Consider the following 24,168-nt stretch of genomic DNA (forward strand, 5'->3'; position numbering starts at 1 on the left):
TGGCAGAGCTGGGAATGCACCGAGAGCTCCTGACCCCAGAGCAGCCCTGGGGGCACAGGCAGTGCCCAAGCTGCCCCTCGGGGCACGGCCAACACCACAGCTCCCTCAGCCCCAGGAACTCTGGCATTTGTCCCTTCACCTCTGCCCTTGTCCAGCAGACACAGCTGGGGCTGGGCTGTCAGGAATGGCATTCCCATGGCAGACAGTCCCAGCAGAGAGGAAAAGAGGAGCCCTGTGTCCCTCTGACTTACCCCACAGCGTGGGCAGGCCCAGAGCCCTCCAGCGCAGAGCCCGGTGCTGAGGCCTCTTGCCTTTGGCTGCCCAAACACCAAAGCTTTTGGCAAAGATGGGAGGAGTTTGGTGATTTTTCCTGCCCTGAAAGAGAGGAGAAAAAGAAAATTAAGTCCACTGTGGAAGTCAAAGGATCCCAGCTCTCATACTTCTGCCCTGATTGCTCCCTATGGGGTTTTATCCATGAGAGGTGACACCAATTCAAACATCAACGTGTCCTTTCCCAGCATTTTTATTCCTGACTATTTCAGACAATAACAGGATGCTCATTTTCCATATTGCATTCTCTGCCTAATTTGAACAGAACCATTTTTATCCCAGACCCCACGTGTCAGCCATTCCATCCTTTACCACTGGACTTGGCACAAAGGCAGGGACACCCAGGAAGCTGCATCACAAGAAATCCCAGAGAGAATCCCCTCCAAACCTCACAGACAAAGGTTTTTGCGTTTGGGACACAAGAAAGGCCTTTGGCCATTTGCATCCACGTGCAAAGCCCACACTGAGCACTTGGCTTTAAAGATGTTGCACTTGAAGTTACAGACATGGAACTGCTCTGGGATTTGGTATTTCCTGCACCCACACAAACACATTAAAGGAATGAAGTGCAGAGCCCTGAAGTTTGGTTATTCCAATGCTGTTTTGGTAGTGCCACTTGACACACCAAAATCCACAGCAACACTTCAAAAAATGAAAAGCAACTTTCACCCCCACATCCCCCTTCCTTTAGATTTTGCAGGTTTGGGGTCCTCTTAAGAACAGGTTAAAGGAAAGAAGAAGAAAAGCCCAGGACCTGCTACCAGCCAGTGCACCAAGCACCTGTTTCCCACAGATTCCCCTCACAGCTGATGGCTTTTCTAGGAAAGCTTCAGTTCCCCTATCACAATCACCTGGCAGCACTCAGTGCCAGCCCCAAAGGGCAGTGCCCATCTCTGAGCTGTGCCAGGGAGCTCAGTCCCTCTCTGTGGGACAGAACCTGCTCTGGGCCCCAGAGCTGACTCCAATCCCTGCTGGCTGAACTGTCCGGCTGTAGGATCCAGCTGGGGGCTGCAGGGCAGAGTGTGTGACCCTGTGTGACAGCCAGGCTCCAAAGGCAGCCCCTGGTGCCCCAGCACTGCTGCTGGCAGCGCTGGCAGCCCTGGCACGGATGGGATGGAGCCTCCCCACAGCTCTGTGCCCTGGCACCGAGGGTGGCACAGCACAGAGGCTGCTGGAAGTGAAACCAACGCTGCATTTCCACGGGCACTGATGGCACTGAGAGCCCAGCCCAGAGCTGCTCCTGCCCAGCACAGCAGCCCCAAGTGCTGCTGCGGGCCCGGGCTCTGAGGGAGCCCTGCAGCTGCGACAGCAACGCAGCAACAGCAATTCCCAGGCACAGAGAGATCCATCCCCAGCTGCTCCAACAACTGAACCTCTGTGGCTCAGCCCCAGGGCTGTCCCTGCTCCAGGCAGGAGGAGCCACACAGCCCCGAGCCCGGGGCACACCCTGCCCTGCCCCAGGAAACAAGGGGCTCACGAACCTTTGGGGACACTGCTGTCCCCAGAGGGGTTTGACAAAACATCCAGCAGTGTGGATCTGTAATAAAGACAGCTTGTACCTATCCTTGCAACAGACTCACCTATGTTATTTCCTCAAAGTCTCTGTTTTAATGTATTTTGCTATTCCAAGCGTTTAAACGAGATTGACCATGAGCTCTGCACCCTTGCCACGCTCCCAGCCCTAAGGAAGAGCTGGACATCCTCACACCCATCCAGTCTGAGGGAGCTGCTGCAGCATTAAAACATTTAAAAGCCACCCCTGCCCCGAGGGTGTCCAGCCCTGGGAGGTGCCCGGGTGCCAGCCCAGCACTGGATATGGGACACCAGGAGAGCAGCAGCAACAGCCACTGCAGCCTCGGCACTCTCAGCACTCCGGCTGCACCGTCCTCACTGCCCAGCCACTCCCAGCTCTGTTCCCAGGACTCCCAGCAGGAACCTGAGGGCCCTTTCCAGATGCAATCCCCAAAGAACCACTGCTCTCCTCTCTGCCCACCCTCCTGCCCCAGCTCTGACCCCTTTGATCTCCACCACCCACACAGGACACAGAGGAGGCTCTCGGTGCCAGCTGAGACCCAAATCGTTCCAGTGCCTCAGGAAATAAATACAAACAAACTCGTCCCCTCTAGGGTAACAAAATGTCTCCGTGCCCAGCTCCTGTTTCCTAAGGCAAAACACACGGAGCAGGGGAAAATGGCAAGTCCCAAACCCAACAAAACCTGGTTTGCCATCGGTTTCCATCAGGACTGCTCAGGGTTCCCAGTGCCCCTCAGCTGCAGCCACAGGAGCAGCTTCTCTCTGGGACCCAGGGGTGGGCACAGGGACACCCATCCCGCTGCTTCCCGGGACACAGAGCCCAGCCCAGCCCAGAATGAAACACAACAAATGCAGTTATTGTCTCTGCCATTCGTGTATTAGCTCTGGCACATGTTATTGACCACAGAACTCCTGAGAGAGCACAATCTGTAACTACTGCTCCTGATAAAGTATCATCTGTCAGTTCGTGTGTGCACTGCAGAGCTTTTGTAAATAGCAGTGTAAGAGATACTATTTTAGACTGTAGCATAATAGAGACTCTGAAATGTTAAAATGCTTTTACATGTAAGGAACTCAGAAAATGGTGTAAGATAATTAGGTGATTTCCCACATTTGGGGACAATCTTATCTGAAACACAAGATAACAGAAACAGAAAACAGAACACCGAAAAAAGAGGAAAAATTTATTGACCCTCGTTATCAAATAAGGAGGGAGTGAAAATAAAACAGGATGGCACCACAGGAAGAAATAAAGTATATTGGTTTAATCCACAAGATGGCATGAAGGTTAAAACCAAGCAAAAGAACACCTAAACTCCAAGGACTGTTTCAACATGTATAAACTCTAATGAATATGCACACAGCACTGCAATGGAACAGAATCTAGAGAACACGGTTTAAGGTGACCGGGTGCTCCTGGCAAACAGGAGCACCAGCGCTGCCTTTTATCCCTTAACAAACGTGTAAAAATTCTAAAGAGTGAACTTTGTTTCTCACACAATAAAGCGCTGCCCCCGCAGCCGGGACGAGCCCCAGCTTTATTCCACGGAACGCGATCCCAGAGAGCCGCAGGGCCCGGGACAGCCCCGTCCCACCCACAGCGGGTCCCCCGCAGCAGCAGCGCCCAAAGCAGCCCCGTCCCGCTGTGGGCGCCCCGGCCCCGGTGCCCCCGGCCCCGCTCCCTCCGCTCCGGCCGCTCACCTGAGGGCACCGCCCGCCGCCTCCCGGCGCCGCTGCCGAGCCAAGGCCATTGGCCCCGCTCCAGGCTCCGAGGCCGCGTTCTGCGCTGCAGGGCGCGCTCCGGGGGACGCGGGCCCGGGCAGGGACACGGTGACCCGGGCTGAGGCGGCTGTGCCGGCGCTCTGTCCCCTCACGGGGCTCAGGCCGGGGAGCGGGGCCCGGACACCGGCCGCCATTGCACCGCGGAGCAGAGTCAGGGACGGCCGGAGAGCCGAGTGCGGCCGAGCGGAGCCGACAACAGCCGAGTGTGGCCGAGAACAGCCGAGCGTACCCGAAGGGCCGACCCTGGCCGCGATTTGTCGATCCCAGTTTAGCTGAGGTGAACGGAACGGAACGGGACGGAACCGCGGTCAGCCGAACCGAGCTAGATAAGCGGAACCGAACTAGATAAGTGGAACCGAACTAGATAAGCGGAACCATCCTGAACATTACGGGGTCGGTCGAACCGAACCGAGCTGAGCTCCGAATGCAGCGAGCAGCTCCGAGTTCAGCCGAACCGAGCCGAGCTCGGCCGAACCCAGCCTGCTGCTCTCGTGCCCATTAATTAGCGCGAGTGCAGCCCCAGCCTAATGAGCACTGAACGTGTCACAGACACACCAGCCACCCTCCTGACACTGATGCTCCCAGGGATTTTCCTTTTTCCAGGGTCCAGAACTCACCCAAAGGAGTGAGAAAATGCTGTCGGCATAAGGAGCTGCACAGTTCTTGGGAAGGTCCTCGCTGGACAAGTGGCACAAAGGGCACAGGGAGCATTTAAAGCAAACCAAGTGACAAAAAGCCACCTTTAGGTCAGAGAGAGGCTGAATGCCCATAAGGAAATCCACTGAAACAATAAGCTAAGTGATGGAAATTCAGAGTTTGGCTGTGGCCACCACCTTCTGGTAGGAAATGTTATCAGATTATCTGAAATAGTCACAGAACAAGACAAAGAGAGGCATTTTAAATCCTAAGCTTATGAAGTGCAAATGAGATCAAATGCACAAATTCAGGTAAGATATGGACTGTAATCACTGTTTCTGTAGTCAATGACTTCGTGTTCGAACCTGAGTGACCTCCCTCTCCTCTGTCACCTGTGTGTCCTTGCTGTGTTTCCTTGAGTGTCCCAGAATACCCTGGAAGAGATTCTTCCCCTGCTCCTGCCTGTATTTGTCAGAAATGGTTCATTTAGACAGCACAGCACTCACAAAGAACCAGCCCCGCAGGAGTCACAGCACCATTGCCCTCACCCTGAAATCCTGGCCAACAGCACCAGGACTGTGCCCTATCCCCAAACTTCTGTCTGCCCAAAGTTTTCAGTCCCAATTCAGCAAGACAAGAGAATTGAAAAGGATTCAAGCCTTGAACATCAGATGGTGACAAAAACGGCCTATTTAATTCCTACCTCTTAACCATGAGTTATTGTTATTTCTGCCCTCTGTGCTCCCTTGTCCCTACCCATTCTCCTGGGCAGGATTATAAACTGTACTTTGAAATAACACACTTGCTGCAACCTGAGGAGCTTCAATATCAGCACCTTGACCTTTACTTTCTGAATTCTCATCCCAGTGACAGGATTTTGGGCAGTGTAAAGTTTTACAATTTGATTTACTCCATACAATTTCGAGGCCACATGTTCTGCACATCCCTTTCCTCCCTCACAAGCATTTGTTACCTGCACGAGACAAAGGCAGTGAGGTAAGGCACAGACACCAGGTAAGGACAACCAGGTAGTGCAGGAGGACAAAGAGCTGTGCACAGCTTTATTTTATTTACATCTCTGTAACTGGAGCTCTAAGATGGAGCACAGCTCAGGCAGGAAGGACCTGGCAGGGGCTGCAGTGCCCTGTGTGGGGCTGGGCTGGAGCCAAACTGCATCCCTGGGGGGGCCGTGGGCCCAGCCCTCCCTGGCTGTGACACGTGGCCTCTCACTGAGCACCTCCATTCCCCGTCAAACAGAACACTCAGGAAGGAACACAATCAGCAATTCCAACTGCATAAACCACTGAGGTGCCTTCCAGGAGCCCACAGTGTTCAGCCAGTTCTTACTTTGCAGTGCACGAGGTATTTCAGCAATAAATTCCCTGTCATTGCTAAAAGCTCAGCAGCTCCTCAGTGGGAGGGTTTCCAGTTATGTTTCTGTAACAGCAGCTCAAAGCTTAAGCAGTTTCAGCATCCACCAGCCTGAAGCCCGTGGATTTCAGGCATCTTGCATGCATGTTTTATAACTTAAATGGAAATCCTACCTGCAGTCTTAAATACATAAATATCTTCTGCCACTTGGCTCTACTGAAAAGCTTTCTGCTGATATAACACAACATTTCTTTAACAGAGGGATAACCATATTCCTAGTTTGCACATTTTCTATCAGCACATTGGTTATTGCAGCATTTTTCTACGCCAGCCTCTTGGTGCCAGGTCACACATCAGCAGGATTTAAGGCCTTGGGCTTTTCAGGGGAGTTTTTGCCCAAGTTCCAAGTCAGAGCCAGCATCTGCAGTTTGGGCAATGTGCATCTCTGTGGGTGCTTGCAGCCCGCACCCCAGCGCTGCAGGGGTTAATGGTGAGGGGACACTTCTCCCACGGGGCACTGTCACTGCTCAGTCCCAGCCCAGAAGGCAGCAGGACTGTCCTTCAGCAGCCCAGGCGTTCCAGGGGCATTCCCAGTGCTCTCCAGGGCCGTCCCCTCACACCGTGGTCTCTGTTTTCTGAACGCTCCGACTGCGCAGGTGCTGCTGGATCAGCCTCTTCTCTCGTGTGTACCTGAGAGGGGGAAGGCATTGAAATAACCTCTGCAAACCTTCAGCCCAAATTCCAACCAGCTGCGCACATGTGGGTCCATTCCCAACCTTTCTGGCCCTGTCCCACTTCCCCAATGCAGGCAAGTCTGGTATTTTCTAAATGTTTCCTGACACTTGGATTCAAGGTGATTATCAGCCCATCGTGCAGTAACAGATCTGTGGCTGCTGCAGCCTCTTGGTGCTCCTGGACTCAGGAGAGGCTCACAAATATGGCAGCTCCTCTGGCTTGTACCTGTGGGACAATCCCCCTTTTTGCCAGGGGCATTTCCATCACTCACCTCAAGTTTTAAGGGGACATCAGGCACTGATGGGCTGAAATGCTACAGAACCAAAATGGTGCCACGTGTGTTACTGCATTTACCCTTTCCAAGGGAACAGCAGCAAGTACCGACCGAGCCAGTCAAAGGCCCAGAAAGCAAACAGCAAACAAAATAAAGAGAAGTTACCCTGAGGGTCCAAATTTTCTGAAGACCCCACTCTGTGTGTAGTCAGTGTTAATTATGGAATCTTTAAGAGCAGCAGGATAGGGAAAGGATTACAAACCCTCCCAATCCCTCCAGCCTTCCCATCACAGTGTTCCACCTGTACTCTGCTACATTCATATCTTCTCTTCATGAGCCAATTGTACAGATTGCCCTGGACTGACTCTGTGACACCTCATTTTGTGTCTGTTTACCTTGCAGTTGTCTGTTGAATCTCCTGCTTCTCCTCTTCATTTATTCTGTGCAGAATGGATTCCAAGAAGGGAAGATGGAATGAAATGTACTGAGCCACCTACCAAGGAGAAGACAAGAAAGGCACTACTGACTGTGGTCACCGAGGAAAATTCCACGAGCTGTGAGAAGTGAGGATATACATACATCACTGCTGATCTCTTCCACGTCCCTATCCATGAGAAAGAACTTGGCAACCTTCTCAGAGGGCCCCTGCAGCAGCCTGTGCAGCAAGGGAACATCTCTACTCCTCAGCTGCTTCTTTTCTGGAATGTATAAGCAGTGTCACAAAACACAGAACCAACCACAGGGGCTCCATCTACCACCTGCAGTCACGAGCCTTTTTACCTGACGAGGATCCCATACTGACTCGAGTGCAATGACCAGATACCCAACAGGTCCCTGATGTTGTGCCATTTAAAATACCTTCTCCCCCAGTTCCCTCCTATTCTCTCAGGTGTTCCCTTTAATAAAGATCAAATCTCTCTTTTCCTGGAAAAGTAAACTGCTATGGAAGTAACCTTTTTCCACTGACCAGTGAGTACTTTGAACTCAGCATATGCAATGCAAAGCTGTCAGCTGAAATACACACAATTATTCAGCTTTTCCTCTCCAGAGGAGACATCTCTGAAGGGTCCCTGAGAAGGCAAAATGCCACAGCACACACACAGTGCACAAACAAGGACAGAGGCCTGGCACAAGTCCTGTTACTCCAAGGGACACATTCCACACACAGAGACAATGATCAGAGCTGAAGTGCTCAGGCACAGTGGCTGGCTTACCTCCAGATGCATGGATAACGTAAAGTGCAAATTCATGGGGGCTGTTTTCTATCTGTGAAAAAAAAGAAATTCCATTCAGACTCACAGACCTTCCCAGCACTTCCCTCTCAGCACATTTTCCCTGTGTGTCTCAGCTCAGAGATTTGGATCAAAGCCTGAGACAGGGATCCTGTCTGTACAAGAGCTAAAGACAGTGGATCTGGATAAGGCAGAAAGCTGTGCTGCCACGTTCACTGTCCCTGGGCCAGCCCTAACCCTTGTGTTCCCATGTGCCCAAACCAGAAACACACTGCAAACCCAGATCTGTCCTGCCTGCTTTCCTTGCAGCATCCTTAACTGCTTCCTAGAGCTTATTCTCCCCTCACAGGTGGATCTGCTGTTTGTGCTGCCATCAAGGTAAACCTCTGTGACCTACCCTCGTGCCTGACAGCCACATCCTGAAAACAGCACAGCTTTTGAACACTTACTTTGCAATGTATTCCCTACAACTCTACTCCCTGCTCTGTAATTCCCTTCCTTGCTACTCCTAGAAGTTGTTTTCCTTCCAAGACACTCACAAGTCTTACTAACCACACAAAGTAATTCTGTAATAGTGAAGTCTCCAGACAAGTTAAATGGGAAGTTTAAGACCATTAAAGTATAAATTAAACACTAAGCAGCCATGGAAAATCAAGATATTTGAGAAATATGCAGCAGTAAGGGCAAAGCTACTTCTGACCACATACGACATTGTTGGTGGGAGATGGTTCCAAGGAAATTTAAAAAAAATAAGTAGTTTCAGACAGCATGGCACTGGCCTCGAGCAGTACTTGCAGCTGTAACCTTCCCATCTTTCCACACGCCCGGCTCCCAGGGAAAGCGCGTCCCAGAGCGGCGCTGGGATAATCGCTGCTGTTTCAGGCGAGCCGCAGTTCCCGGGCTGTCCGCGGGAGGGCAGCACCGCCAAGGTTAAAATTGTCCATCTGGGTTTTTTACACTCCGCTCCGTGCACTGTCCTCGCCCAGCTATTCCACATCTTTCCCGCAGTGCTGGAGGGAGTGCACATGGGAATGAACGCTTCCAGAACACGGCCACGCTTTCTCCTGCCAGCAGACTTACCTTAAACTTCCGAAGCAACTGCTCTATCACTTGTCTGGTTCTCATCTGGCTGTTGATTCTTATTTTGGTTTCTGACCCAAAAGCCGGAGTGAAAACGGATGTCTGGGAACAAGAACAGCCACACCACGGCCTGAGCCTGAGGCACACCTCACTGGGCAGGGCTCCCTGTCCCTCAGGTGACAAAGCCAAGCCTAAAATTTCCTACCTCGTGGTTGTAGAAGTGGCCATTGATAGAGAACCTGTGAGTTTCTACTTCTGTCCTGGTGATGGTGGGGAGCTTGGTCCTCCTGCGCACGGCCGCGGCATCGCTGCTGCTGCGGGGCAGGGTGGCACAGTCGAGCTCCTGCTCCCTCCTGGACCTGAGAGCGTGACTTTCATAGCATGGATAACCTGGACAGAAGAGAACCACGAGTCCTGTGCAGCTGCCAGCACCCCCAAAAGAGGGAGGCTCTCAGTGAAGGGCTTCATTTACTGTTTACTATTTGTTATTTTTGGGGGGGTGGAGCAGGAAAGGAACAAGGCAGAGGCATAAGATGAAGAATAGGCTGCTTGCAGGGGTTGCAGTTTGCTGATTTGCTCCCTTGGGAATGATTTCTTGGATGAAAGCACAGCTCATTGCCACTGGCTGTTCACCAAGTCACCTGCAGAGCCCTAAGCAGCCCTAGGTGGGTGTTTCCCCAGCTTGCAGGACATGTGGCACACAGCTAAGAGATTTCCCTTGGCTGGCAATGAAGGGCTGATGTGTAAGGGGCCTTTTGCACTGTCACAGAACACAGAATTTTAACCTGGTTAACCTGAGAGCACCGACACTAACTTTGCTCGAGGTCTGGCTGCTCCTCAGTAGATTTCAGTGTATCCCCGCTGATGTGATGAAGGTCATCAAACTCTCCCCAGCGAGTCATTCCCCTGAAAGACAAACATGGAGTTACCACTGACTGCTCCTCAGTAACTCAGTGACTGCAGTTTATCCTGTGCCCACGGGTCATGTCATACATTCCTATTCCTGCTCAACATACAGACTTCAGCATGGTAATTTTAGTTTAAGTCATAACAACTTCATATTAAAATATGGTATTACCAGGGATCCCAAATGTAACACATCCAATGTAAAACCTGTTGAACATCAACCAGGACACAACCTAAACAACTTGCAGTAATTCCTCATCTGTATTACAGCAACATCCTGGATTAATCCCACTCAGACTACCAGGCAGGCAAACAAAACACACATATTGTTGTTTAATAGTTACAGAACAGAGTTACACAGGTTACACTTATGCTGTCCAAACCAGCCATGTATGAGAGCAGGAAGTTCCATCCAGCCTTTCAGATGTCAATATTAAATCATGCTAACTCAAACTTATGCCCAAACTCTTCAGCATAAGGTCTTCATCCAATTATTGCTCTGATTGAGAATAAACCAGATTGTAGTGCAATATTAAAAATTAATTTCATATGCATATGTGTGTATATATATATATATATATATATATGTATGTATTCCCAACAATACTCAGCTAGCCCCAATTTACATGCCAAACAAGATCTTGGTTGTATTGCACACATTTACCAAGTTCCTTTAAGATCAGACAGCCAAGCTGCTCTGCATACCTTAAAGCATGTCAGGGCAGCCCCACGTTTCTGGGATCATGAGTGAATGTTTACTTTAGCATACAGATTTCCACCAGCCAGAAGTTTTTAAAGAACTGCCCTGCAGGCCACGTGCACCCCACACCAGCAGACCTGGTCGAGGTAAACTGAGAGCCAGATTTGCCTAAAACTCAGGTTCTTTCCTAGTTACTCCTGTCAAAATTCATCCCTGAATTTCAGCAGCCAGAGATGGAGAAGAAGACTTTAGTGGAACTCCACAGCTGCAAAGGTGGCAGAATTAAATCCCCAGTTCAGTTCCAACATGCCTCACATGCAACCTAAGACAATAAGTCACTAGAAAAATAAACTCTGCAATACTCAATTTATCAGGGAGTCATCCAGGGTGAACATTGGCTCTGTCTCTGTATCACAAGATTCAGATTCAGCTCATCAAATTCACCAACCAAGGCTGGGGAAACAGCATACAAAACAAGGGAAAAGTACACTGAGTACCTGTATCAGCTGAGCACAACACACTGGGATATAAAATGTCATTTTATGGAACAGCTGGTCTGTGAGTATTTTAAGGCGTTTCTAGACCAAATTTTGCACAGACAAAGCCAGTATCCATTCCCTGACTTGAACTTCACCTGAGCAGCAATGGTTGCAGACCTCACATACCTGTAAGCTGGGACAGACAACCCCTCAGCACTACCCACCAGATTCTGGCTTCATGCTCCAGTGTGTGCACCAACACGAGGCCTCCCAGGGGCTACCAGTATCAGGTGCACATGGAAACACAAGGGGATTGTTTGGCTCTTTTCCTATACATTTAAATACACCAATTTCCCAGTCCTTGTATAGGAATTGTCAGTTCCCATAAAAAAGAGCAGCCTCCTTCCAGCTCCTCAGGCTGAGGGCCAAACAAAGGTGCTACAAACACACACCTTCCTGCCCAGCAGAGGCTGCTCAAAGGCTCTGCTGTCCAGCAACCACCACGGCCTTTGGGGGATCTGGGATATCCAGGGCAGCCAGCCACAGCCATTGAAGCCACAACATGAGCTATCTTGCATGCTAGCCTCCCTAGGGAAGTCCATCCATTACCTTTTACTGGGGAAAAAGCCCACATTCTCTGTTGACTTCAGGGTTACAAAAGAGGGTATTTGCTTCTCATCCTGAATCTTTAATCTGATAGGATGCCGCACGCCCCAGAATATCGACAGGATTCCTTCAATGAAGGGGGTGCTTCCTTCCTGCTGGAGAAAAACAGGGAAATAGTCAGTGCTGCATAATAATGGAGTAAAAATAATCAACTAATAATAATCTGTCTCCCCTCAAAGTAACAGGACTACAATGAAATCTCTGAGGCTGACACAGCCCTGGAACAGATTACCTGGAGAATGTGTAACCTCAGTTTTGAGCAATTTCCAAAACAGCCAAAGCTGCAGGCTGACCTGATCAGTTCAGGAAACCAGTTCTGGTTTATTACATTAGATGGAACCTGTCGTGCAATAACAACACCACAGCGAGTGGAGCTGGAGTCCAGTGCTGTGATGAGAAGGGAGCACTAATTTGTGATGTCCAGATTAGTGGAGTTTCTCACCCCTAAATCCTTACCTGATTATATGTCAGTTGCAGATTCTCTTGATCTGAATAGTAAGAGTTATAATTCTTCAGAAGAGAACTGAGCTGCTCTCTAGAATGAAGATCACAATGAAAAAGAAATGTTTTTAACATCTCTGTAAAATGCAGGTGGTACATGGCAGGGTAACACCCCATAACTGTGCTATCCTCTGCACCCTTGTATAGGTTTATTAATGATCCATACATTATTTTCTGAGAGAAAAGTTTTGCCAGGTTACTGGGTTGCACATAAGTTGCTCCTTTAATGACCCAGAGGAAATAAATTAGTCAGCCTCACATGACATTAATAATGCTGCCCCAGCATAGCTTGTACTTTGCACCTCTGTAGCAGTCATGAGGAGGAAGCAAACAGAACAACATCCCCATGCACCAGTGCTGCAGGTTGCTTTAACTAGGCTGCACTTGGTTTTCCCTGCATGCTGGCTTCCATTCAGTCCTCATACTGCTGCAGATACTTTTCCTATCTCCAAACACCTACAGGGTGTCTAACATTTCTATTTCCCTCTGTCTGAAACAAAACAGCTTTGCACCATGTCTTTGCTGAGAGGAGAAAGGAAGGAGATGAGGAGAACCTCTGCCAAGAACAAGGAGCCGTGGAGACAAAGCCAGCTGCAGCTCAGGCTATGGAGGGCTGAGCAATGACAGAATTATTGAAATGCATTTAGAGGCCATGAGAATGAAACACTCTTCCCCACACCATTTAAAGATGGCTCAGACTGTAATTCAGGTAAGCAATTCCCAGCAGCAGAGGTGGTTAACCATGGGGAACAACTGCATGGAAGTGTACAAATCCTTCCTTGTGGACTAAGGATTACGATGGTTTCATGTCCTGCCTCGCAGTGAGGTGTGAGGACACTGAGTTTGTTTCCAAATACTGCCTGTTATTTCCATGTTTGTGGGAGCTGTTGGAACAGCAGGCCCACAGACAGAACACACAGCACCTGCAAACTCTGCAGCACACATTCCTCAGAGAGCTGCTGGAGCTGTTCACAACTCATGTACCATCAGAAACACTATTACAATTCCTCCACCAGTTTTAAATAAAGAAGTGCCTCAGAGAACTGACAGCCCAGCATGGGGACAGGCCCCAGGAATGTGGCTTTCCCCGAGGCCCAGGTGTGCACACACCAGAGAGGAACCAGGGACAGCCAGGGGGGCAGGTAACACGTCCAGGCTGTGCTTGGGGCACATGGCCAAGCAGAGATGAACGCGGAGAGCTTTCCCTGGCACACCTATCCCTCCCTCTCCACTTAATAAACAGGACAGTGTCCTGTTGCTTCAGACAGCCTTTTCCCATGGTGAGAAGGGAAAAGATCAACTGGGCTTTATCCTAGCACGTAACACGAGGACAGGGGCTGCAGCACTAAACTCAAGGTTCATTGCATTCCCTGCTAATTCTGTGGATGTAAATTATTTATTTTACATTATTGCAATCCCACACATAAAAAATATTTTTAACTAGCTTTATCAACTGGATTCTAAACAAGGATTCTCAACATTAACTTACTTTGTTCTTTAATCCTCATAATACTGGTGGCAAAAGTCCTTCTTTGCACTGGGTTGAGATAGCTCATTCCAGGTTCTTTGTGTCTCTGTGAGGGACCACATTCAGACCATCCACCAAAAGGAAATGCAAGGAGGTTTGGATGTGAACCAGAAGCAAGCCCAGCTCTGATCACAGAACTGGCTACAGACAAATGAAAGCAAGATGAAGCATGCCTTGGCCTCGTACACAGGCAAGCTCCAGATGCAGCTCAGGATTACCAGGCATATAGGAGATAGATCTGCAGTTCTGTCTGACAGATGTTGTGACAGACCTGCTGATCCTGCTCCAGAGGTGCTTCAAACTCAAGTCTTTGCACTTCACAGCATTTGGCAATCATTTATTGACAGCTGTTATCTCACAGGTTTTTTCCAAGTAGGAAGTTGGGAAGGTGAGCTCCCTGAAGATGGATTAGAAATACTTAAGGATTTGGGGCACACTCTGAGGCTCACCAATTACTTTTAGTCCATGTTGACTGCAAAGGCAAATAAAATCATAGACTAACAACAGTTAGTGGTCTGATAAGGGTCATCTCTGAAGCAGATTCGGTTTCTCAGACCAAGCTCTCAAGATTTTCACAGAGTTTCTTGCTTTGTCTAGAAAAACTTGCCATTACCTTCCTCAGGAGTTTGCATAAGTAGATCTTTCAGGTTTCAGCCTTGCATTAGTGCAACCAACAGTGACAAACCACACAAGCAATTACAAAAGCCCTGAGGGAGAGATTACCAGCAGCTCACTCTGACTTGTTTGTCTTTGTGTAGTAGAAACATAAGAGAAAAAAACCATTTTCCTTCTTTTTGCCCCAGAAGAGAATATGTGCACCAGCCCAGTTCCAGGAGTGGCCTTACTGTAACACATCTTCCTGCTGCCCTAACCTAGAGACAGATGCCATCTCTGCTGGGTTTGGTGTCTGGAAAATCAGCAGCTGTTGTGACAACAGCCAAACACAGCCATAAACAGAAACCAAAGCCAAGTAACTGGCAGAACAACTCAGCCCAAAAACATAACATGCACTGCAGATTCACCACTTTATCCAGTAGCAAATGCAGGATACAAAGGAGCTGCAAGGTCAAGTGCCCCAGTGGTGAACCACAACAGAGCCCAGGCTGCTCTCTGGAAACACTAAACCAGGACAGCTCACCTGTGCTCTCTCCTGCCCAAGCCCTACACACAATCCCTGAATATTTATGGCAGTTTTGCTGGAGAGGCAGCAGTTCAGCCAGCCAAATCATCCCACAACCTTTGGTCAGCCTTTTGATGCAGCCATTGTGCAATTCCCAAACAGCAAGCTTGCCCCATCAGCAAGATTGCAGGATAGAACTGGAAGAGAAGCAGTGTAACAGCAGATTCAAGGCAGAGATGAGGGATGACAGCCTGGAAATTGCATTGGAAGCAAGCCTGAGTGCATATGAAATGCCAGTGGTTCTTGAAACACTTATTTCCCTTGATGCAAGGTGAAGAAAGTTTAAACCATGGCTGTCATGCACAAAGGTCTCAACTGGGATGCACATTTCACCACAGGAACAGGCAAGTACATAGAGGAATAAAGCCCCAGAGACTCTGGTTCACCTGGTACATTTCCAAAGGCTTCTGCATGCCAAGTTTACACACATGAATTACCTCTGACACAAAAGCACTGTGTCCCAAACTAACAGCAGCATAAAGGGAACAACTCTTGAAGAGAAAGGGAGTGATGCATCTGCTGCCTGTGTGCTCCGGGCAAAGCCCTGACAGCCTTCCTTGGAAAGGGAGCAACCAGCACTGCCCAGGCCACACAGGAAAGTATCAGGAGTCAGGAACAGATCTCTCCTGCAGCACAATAAATTGCATTGCAGACCCATCCCTGGCTGAGTCCACAGGTAGTTTCTTTCCCATGGGAGGACTAAGAGCCATGGAAATGAAGAGGGGGGAGAGAAGAGAGGCTCCTTCCAGCTCCTGCACTCTTGTCACCCGGCAAAAAACAATTCCCTAAGAAAGTGGATGGAGCTAAAGGCCAGGTGGCTCAGAGTTTGGGGCAGCAGTAGGAAAAACTCCTCCCAGGGAGACTGAACTGTGGAAAAGCATCCCACAAATGACAGTTAGACTGCAATTCTGAGCTTTTTCTACAAGTAGGTGAAAGAGACACTTGCTCTGACCACAGCAGAGAGCTAGCAGCCCAAAAGCCTTTCTGCACAGATACCCTGCCATCCAGGGCTGCCAAACCCCAGGCTGCAGGCAAGCTGAGCTCAACTCTGGAACTTAGGGCCAATTCCAACACATCTCCAAGACAAGAAGGTCTTCTTCCCTAACTTGTAATTTTATTTCAGAATCCTCTAGAGGGGCTGTTCTCCTTAAGGAACAAATCCCACAGACCCTAAGGCTTAATGTTCTGTTCTTTTGATTCCATGTGAAGGCCATCTCCGCTCTGTAGACAGCTTAAACTAAGTGGTAGGGATTGCTGTGGCTACAGACTCAGCTGTGTACAGGATCCCCTGTCAAGGAAGACATGTGGAATCACTTGAAAGAAAGCAGAAAACTCATTAAATATTCAGGGTTTTAATAATTTACCTGGTTACGAACTTCTCTTCATTGATGAAAACAGAAGGCAGATGCTGTGCCTTCATAATCACTTTCTTCATTTACTCAGAAGAGATGAATCTAAGCAAAAGGTGAAAAAAAAGTAAATACATCCACTACTGCTACTACAAAAGATGGAATAGTAATCAGGCACAAAGCTTTAGTTGGCTGAGTGACACAGGCTGGGACAGTCAAGCTGAGGGCTCACTACACCATATTTTGACTACTTTATACTTAGCCTTATTACCCAAGTATTTCCTACTCATAGTAAAAAAAGCCATAAGCCATTCCCATCAAGTGTATAACAGCACCTTAAATCCCAAGCACTACATCTACCAGGACTTTCTCAAGCAGTTTTAGGATTTGTTCCACTCCAGGATTATGCCTGAGTTGTTAGCAGTCTGAGATACTGGCCAGGATCCATGTGTCCACTATGGACAGAGCATGACCCAGGGACAGCAAAACACACTGCGACTCTGACAACCACCCCATCCAGATTCCTAAAACTAGGCAAGGGAAGGAGTGGTGATGGTTAGCAGTGTCCTGCAGCACACAAAGAAAGCAAAGAGAGAACAAGACAGTAATTTCAGGGAGGTAGCAGTACAATTTACAGGTTTCCACACTGGGATTCAAGCCTGTTATGCAGGCAATGAGCCAGAGCCACGAGACTTCAACAATGCATTCCTCAATAAACTTAATTATGGAGTCTAGGCTCTTTCCTTCACCCTCAGGTACTAGAATAAAAGGAAGACTGAGGAGTTAACTGAACAAGTGGCATCACACATGGCTGGGGAAAAAACCTCAGAGAATCCCATGAAAAGCAGTAACATCTCCAAAGACTGCACTGGAAGTTGATCATTCCACTTCCATTTCTCTTATTTGGGTAAGATGACAGAGGAATTCGACTCACAGCACTCGATGTCCATTGTCCCTTATGCCAGGGGATTGACATGAATCTGATTTCAGACTGCATTGGATAGGGCCTGGTCAAAGATGTCTGAAAAGTGGTTGATTGTCTATAGTCCTCATGACAAGCAGCCTTCCAAAAACTGATTTAGGGAACATTCAGCCTTGAACAGATCATGGCTGGGCAAAGAGTAAACACCTCACCTCTGTATACTGCACTACTGAGCTGCTTTTTTAGATGCCACCTATTTTCCAAAATCATAGATAAATAGTTTCCGAAAAACAACATATGTGGACAAGTGAGAAGTTTTGCATATAAAACCCATGACATTCACCCTACAAAATATATAGGAAGTAATTTCATAACCCCTAAAACCAGGGTGCACTACCAAAATGAGCTTTACCTGAGCAGCTGGTGTTTCTAGCAGTGCTCTGTCAGGGGCTCACTAAAAGGAGGAGCAGTCCCTTTGTCCTTTGGGTGACATCCATCAAGACAAAAACATACCTGCAAGCCAAACAAGCCCAGGGACTTCTGTACAGACATGAGTTTGTGTGTGAGGAATACACTGCTGTATACCACTGCTTGGGTTTTCCCTCCGAAATTACTTCAGTAACCACTGGCCACACCTTGAAATCTGATTTTATGGGATTTACTTAAGACCTCTAAGTGAAGCAGCTGCCTGTGTCAGTATAATTTCAAGCCCTTTTTACAAGATGCAGAGGAGTTTATGTACTTTGGCGCCTGAATAACTGAACGTACACCTCAGCACCTGTCAGGAAACAACATGTTAAGAGCAGTAGATGGCCAAGTCACCTCTATTAACGGTAGAGCAGTGACACTGGAGAGCTCCAGCACTGCTTCACTGCTTGTGGCTGCACTCTTTTCTACACTGTTTGGCCTTAAAATGATTCCTCTGAAGGAAAAAGCTGACCTCTGCATATAGAGAGAAGTGACCTTTACACACACACACAAGAGAGATGAACACTGTGTTTTGCTACGCACTGGATGGCTCCTAGTAAATTATTTGCCTTAAACACCCTAAACAGATTTTAAATCAGCCAGGTGCCATTAAAATGCTGAAAATAAAACTAACTGGAAGAGTGGGTGGTGATGGGGACAATTCTTCACCAAAGCCCTTCTCTCCCTCACGGCTGCATTATCCAGGACAGAGCCTTCTCTGCTGTGGCTGGGGGAGAAGCACAACTCCCACTGTTCTCCTCAGTTATGTGACCTGCTGTGCTTATCAGCCTTGCACCAAACACTTCCACAGCACCAGCTCACTGCAGAGGTGAACCTCTTCTCCCTGGACCCTTCCCATGGGCACATTCTGACTTATTTTTAGCCAAGACCCAAACCTATGGGCTGCCATGGCACAGTGCCTTCCCCAGCAGCAGTACCTGACACAACAGATGCCAGGATGTTTGCACTGGCACTCCCTAAACCCACAAAGCTGGGACATTTACCATCACCTCCTGCTATCCTGCTGCTTTCCATGCCATTTCCCTGCAGTCCTTTTTGAGGAAGCAAACTGAAGTGAAATGCCTTTTCCACTGCTCCCTTTGATTTGAACTAACCAAACCATGCTGATTTTCCAGCCACTCCAGCCATATCTGCCTGTGCCGTTTATCCAAAGCCATCTCCTGACTTACTTGGTATCACACAGGTGTCTTTACCATTATGTTAAACTGGATTAGAAGGGCAGAATTTCCTCAGGTAGGTTAGGAAAGTGGGATCTTGGCTGGACTAAACTGCTGGCCTGAGACTTAGCCAAGTAGAAACCTAATGCTTGGAAGAAGACTGACTGAAGCCCGAAATATGTAGTGAAGGACAGAAAGGAAAGCAAAGGAAAAATCAGGAGGACATGAAAACTGGGGGGCCTGCAAACTGAGCATCTCTAGAGGAGGACTGCAACTATTGGAGGAGTCTAGGAAAAGCAAAGGGAACAGACCAGCGCACATTTCAAAGCTGCAAGAGCATCAGCACATCAGGGCACAAGACAAATCTCACAAAGGTAATGAGATGTACTTGCCTGTAAGATTCATATCTTACCTGAAATGGGGTTTTTTTCCCCCCCAAAGAAAAAGTCCAAGTGTCAGTGCAGAGGCAGATAAGAGGACTTACTCCCTTTTATTCAGTACAGTGATATTTAAGTCATTTACTTAAGGGGACAGACCAGGCACAGTAGAGTGCAGGAATGACAAAGCAGAAGTTAAGAGCAAATGGCTACACAGATTTTTAGACAAGGATAAAAAAAGGCAGAAGCAGAGGAGGACAGGAAGGAGAGGGACACCCAGGATCCAGAACTGAGCCAAGCAGGAGCAGCAAGGCAGCAGCTCAGTTTGTGGGGGAACCTGGATGTGCTTTCTGGTGCATCCATATCTGAAGACAGGGCCCGCAGAGTGCAGTGCACTGTGCAGAGCCTCTGCCCCTGCTATAGAAACTGAAACCCCAAAGCTCAGCAAAGACCCCCAGGTATTTTAACCCAGCACTCCCCAAAGCTCTTCCAAACCCACAGGAAGACAGGATAGGGCAAATCTCTTCTATTTCTTTTACAGAAACCACAAGGCTCAGCTGCCTGTTAACTCAGCTATCCACTACACGCACATAAAATATTTTGTACACAGGCACAACACCATGTCCAGCTGAGTCATCTTCTAAACTCACAAGTGGCTGGTATTTAGCAAATTTTTCGATCCTGACTAGTTTCTTTAAAGATGAATTTAAGATTTGTTCTGAGAGATAAACTCAGTATCAGCAGAATAATTTTACTAGTCACATACACTAGTTGTGGGACTTCACATTCCCCTTTTTTGTTCTTTTTGTTTATGTTAGATGTCCCTACCACCAAAGAAAAAAGTGGCAATTTAAAAAAAGTACTTATTCTGAACAACTGTGTTTTCCCCACTAAAAAAAGGGGGCTTTGTTTTTTTTTTCCTCGGGCTTTCAGATTTCTTCACACCTTATTTTAATAATTAGCTGTTCAGTACAGAGCATTAAGGGCACTCCTTGAGTACAATCACAGCATAAGCCCTCTGCTCAGGCAGGCTCGGAATGGGATTTGACAAAACCAGCAGTAAATTGGATTATGTGAATATGGCCCCTTAACTTTCCCAAGCACACCGCAGGACGCGCACACGCTCCCTCCCCTCGGGCATTGCCAGAGCGGGGCTCGCACACATCCCCTTCAAACACTGTGTTCCCCCATTTTAGGAGAAGTTACTTTGTGCCCGCAGCCGAGCGGCACGGGCCGTTTCCAGCCGCCGAAAAGAGCGCACAAGGTCACCGCTGTCGCTCCCCGGTCACTCCCGGAGCGAATGAAGGGCACGGCGGGCTCCTGGCCACGGGCACAGGAGGAGTGGCACTACCTGTGACCGCCCGCCCAGCCTCAGCCGGCTCTCACACGGCCTTTGGGAGCTCCTGTCCTTCGGGCATTTCTCCTTCCCCCCGGGCACCCCCATGCCCCAGAGGAGTGTGCCCGGAGTTCGGGTGGCTGCAAGCACACCTCGCTTCCCCCGAGAGCGCAGCAGAGCTGCCCCAGCCGCCCTCGGCACTCACCTGGCCGGGCGATCCGAGCAGGAGAAGCGCAGCAGGAGTCTCACACGCCTTTCCCTGAGCCGCGAACGGGGCATGGCAGCATGGCCAGCGCGGACAGCCGCCTCCGCTGCTGCTGCTCGGGACCCACCGGGCTGGTAATTATTGTTTTGCTTAACAAACTGGGAATGCTGGAAGCCCAGGACACTCCCCGCACCTCGGTGCACGTCGGGAATATTTACCTACCACTTTCCTTTCTCCAAGCGCTGACAGGAGCCCGCCCTTAGTCACGGTTCCACCTCCAGGAGGCTCCGGTTAACGCTTTAATCACTAACTTGACCAAGGGAGGCAACCTGCCGACTCCCTGGAATCGTCTGGGGACATGCCGTGAAACATCCTGCCCCCAAAACACTTGTTAGGCTTCTTCTGTTTCCTAATCCATCGGATAAAGCAGGCTTTCCCCCACATACATACATGCCCATCCTCAGTGCTTGCGGGAATAACTGGTACAACTCATCAGATCGTGCCCCAGTGTAGATACACAGATTTAGAACGTTATGACAAATTGTGACAGCACAGCTTGATCCCTTAACCCCACACAGCTCTTTTTGCTGAACTGTATAATACCCTTATGAACATTACTGGGCAAGAGCTGCATCTGTAGGAAGGAAAACATGGCCTCTTACTTTAATTGCTCAGCAGTAAATTGTACAAGCAGATGCTTAAGCTAGAAAAAAGAGTTGAACCAAGACACACCTTCACCATTCCTACTGTTTGCCCATCTGTTTCTAGCAAATAATTCATTCACCAGATCAACCCCAAAAGCAGAAGTTATTGGGCCACAGAGAGGAGCATGAAAAATGCCAAACCTGAATTTGCCTTCACACCCATCTTATTGCACTGATTCAAATCAAGTTCCTTTTGCTTTATATAATTTGATGTTAGGGAGAGGCAGATCAGACTCAAATACCGAAATATTTGATTCCTGATCACATCCTGTCCTGTGGCATACTTCTGTCCAGAGACGGACGCACTGCCAAACACACACCACAGCAAGCTTGGTGTTTGGGATTAAAGTTTGTGTTGCAGTTTCTGGCTTTGCACCTTGAAAATGTTGACACAAGGATTTAATTGCTATCTACAACATCGAGAGTCACTGAAAACAGGAGGGAGGCAGCACGTAAGGTTTTTTAACTCGGTTCACAAGAGCATAGAAGCTCTGTGCTGGGGCTTGCAGCTTTGTGCCAAGCTCAGTCTCTGGAGCTGCTCTATCTCAAGTGGACAGTTTAGCACAAACCCACACAGCTTCCCACCTGCTGTAAAACTAGAGGTTTGGGTTTTCCTCTCCCAGCTTCAGGTACTTGAGTATGCTGCCTGACTCTCTGGGATCAGAGAGCTGGAGCAGAGAGCAATAGCAGCCTGACTCCTTCAAGTCTCTAACCCAAGATAATATCAAATACCTGTTTTTGACAAGTCTGCCACCCTGCTGGACACTCACACTGTGAAGCTGTTGGGCACCAGGAGATACCTGGGTATTTTTATGACTGAAGGCCAGACAATTGACTTACAACAGCAAAATGTGATGTTAACCCTCTCCCTCCCCCAAGGATAAATCAGGCTTCATCCTGACCCCAAACTTTTCAACTTAAAAAGCAAAAAAATCTTAAGGTTTCTAGGAATAGCTCTTTTCTTTTTCCTTTTTTTTTTTTTTTTTTTAAGTTTATAACCAAGTTTTGAAAACCCAATGCTTAAAATACTTAGATTCATGCAAAGATGTCTCAGTAAGAAACTAATACTATAAAGCCAAGAAACCTCTAATTGTAATAAAAAACTGCAGTTCCCATTTCCAGTAACACTAGGTGTGTTGGTCCTTACCTTGTCCTGGGCAACGTGGCTCTGCTTTGTTTCTAGCTCTCTCTCACCCTTGAACTCTTCCTACCACTGGGCAAGTTCTGACCTCATCTGAGTCACACAAAATTACCTGGTGAGTACTTGGGAAGCACTGGTCAGTGCAGGCTGGGAGCAGGTGTGGGGAGGGGAAACAAGTCCTCAGGGCCACAGAGCAGGAACTACTTTACTGTCAACTCCAAGAAACAGAAATCCTTGATCTCTTTCATAGAAATTCAATCATCAATGCGCAGAGACAATTAATTTTTCCTCTTTCACAATCAGCATAGTTTGCATGCCCTGGAAATCTATGAACAAGTCACAGCTTGGTAATAATGTTTCACCTCTTGAGTGAAAGGGTAACAATAATTTCTTTAGAGCAGGCAGGGAATGTGATGATCCTGGAGTCTTTACAGACTTCGTTAAACTTCTGCTCCTTGCATGATTAATAACTAAGTAATTTTAGGTTAATAAGTAATTGGAAGTTGCAGTTGAGCTACTTCATGACTTGGCCTCCAACCATCAACAAACACACTGCTGAAGATAGAAGAGAACCTCTAACGGGAAAAACAGAGATTCCTGTTCTATTTTTGTAGCAGACAATCACAATAAGCAGGCTGCCATGGCAGCATCACACACACGTGCTGCACTTCAGTGGAAGGACTTTGATAAACACAAAGTATTCCTTTGTTTCACAGTGAGAAGGAAAATCCCTAATCCTGTTTGCAAACACCTCTTTCTAGACAATTCTTTAGCTTCAAGCACAGAAAATTCTTCCAGGATTTTCTGAGCTAGCTACTCTAATGCAAAAGGAGAGCCTCATCTGAAAAGACATGAATTTAACTCAAAAAACAAATGATCAATCCTTTCATTCTCATTACAAATGCTACCAGAGGGGTGGCATGATCATAGGAACAAATCAAGGAATTAAAACCTGAATTTAGGCTACATAGGGCCTCCCACTCCTTAGCAAGATTATTTTCTGTCATCAGAACCAAGTGGCAACAGCAGTACTTGTGTGCCAGGACATGTTCTGGAGCCACGACTGATAAGCACAGAAAGCAGAAACTGGGTAACAGATGCTAGCTCAGACACTGAAATATATCACAGAAATGAAAATCACACAAAGGCTTGTGCTCTGCCATAGGCCATAATCCCTCACACACACCTTTTGGTGGATTTGAGGGCCATGAGCTTTTAAGGAACAGAAAAGAAGCAGAGCTGAAGTTGGCAGCAGCACACCCACTAAAGTTTATGTTTTTAAATACCACATCAAGAGCTGGAGCTTACCAAACACTGACCTTTGCCTGCATGGAGAGCAGCTTGCAGGTGTCACTGTTATTATCCTCATGAGGCACTGCTGGATGGGCAGGTCTGGCCTAAGCATCTGCAGCACCTTTAGTCATGCCTCGTGGCTGTCACTGCCTACCCACACCCATGAAGTCACCCATTTAATAGCACAGCACTTCATAGAGGTACACCCAGATTCTTACTGCCTGGAGCCACAAAATATCCTAGAGGGCAGACCCAGTCCTGT

General features: G+C 48.2%; 1 protein-coding gene across 1 annotated transcript; it reads right to left on the bottom strand.

Moving 5' to 3' along the window:
- Positions 1 to 6,257: 6,257 nt before the first annotated feature.
- Positions 6,258 to 16,368, bottom strand: LOC128950912 (ras association domain-containing protein 6-like). Its single transcript, XM_054295962.1, has 10 exons — positions 16,298 to 16,368; positions 12,181 to 12,259; positions 11,668 to 11,819; positions 9,788 to 9,879; positions 9,179 to 9,363; positions 8,974 to 9,075; positions 7,876 to 7,927; positions 7,241 to 7,359; positions 7,057 to 7,154; positions 6,258 to 6,342 (listed from the first exon to the last, which is right to left on the bottom strand). Exons 1-10 carry the CDS (start codon positions 16,366 to 16,368, stop codon positions 6,267 to 6,269), a joined length of 1,026 nt encoding a protein of 341 aa, XP_054151937.1. The 3' UTR covers positions 6,258 to 6,266.
- Positions 16,369 to 24,168: the final 7,800 nt, after the last annotated feature.

This window comes from Melozone crissalis, unplaced genomic scaffold, assembly GCF_028551555.1.
Source record: "Melozone crissalis strain CALT ecotype California unplaced genomic scaffold, PUWL_Pcris_2 ptg000006l_1, whole genome shotgun sequence".
NCBI lineage: Eukaryota > Metazoa > Chordata > Aves > Passeriformes > Passerellidae > Melozone > Melozone crissalis.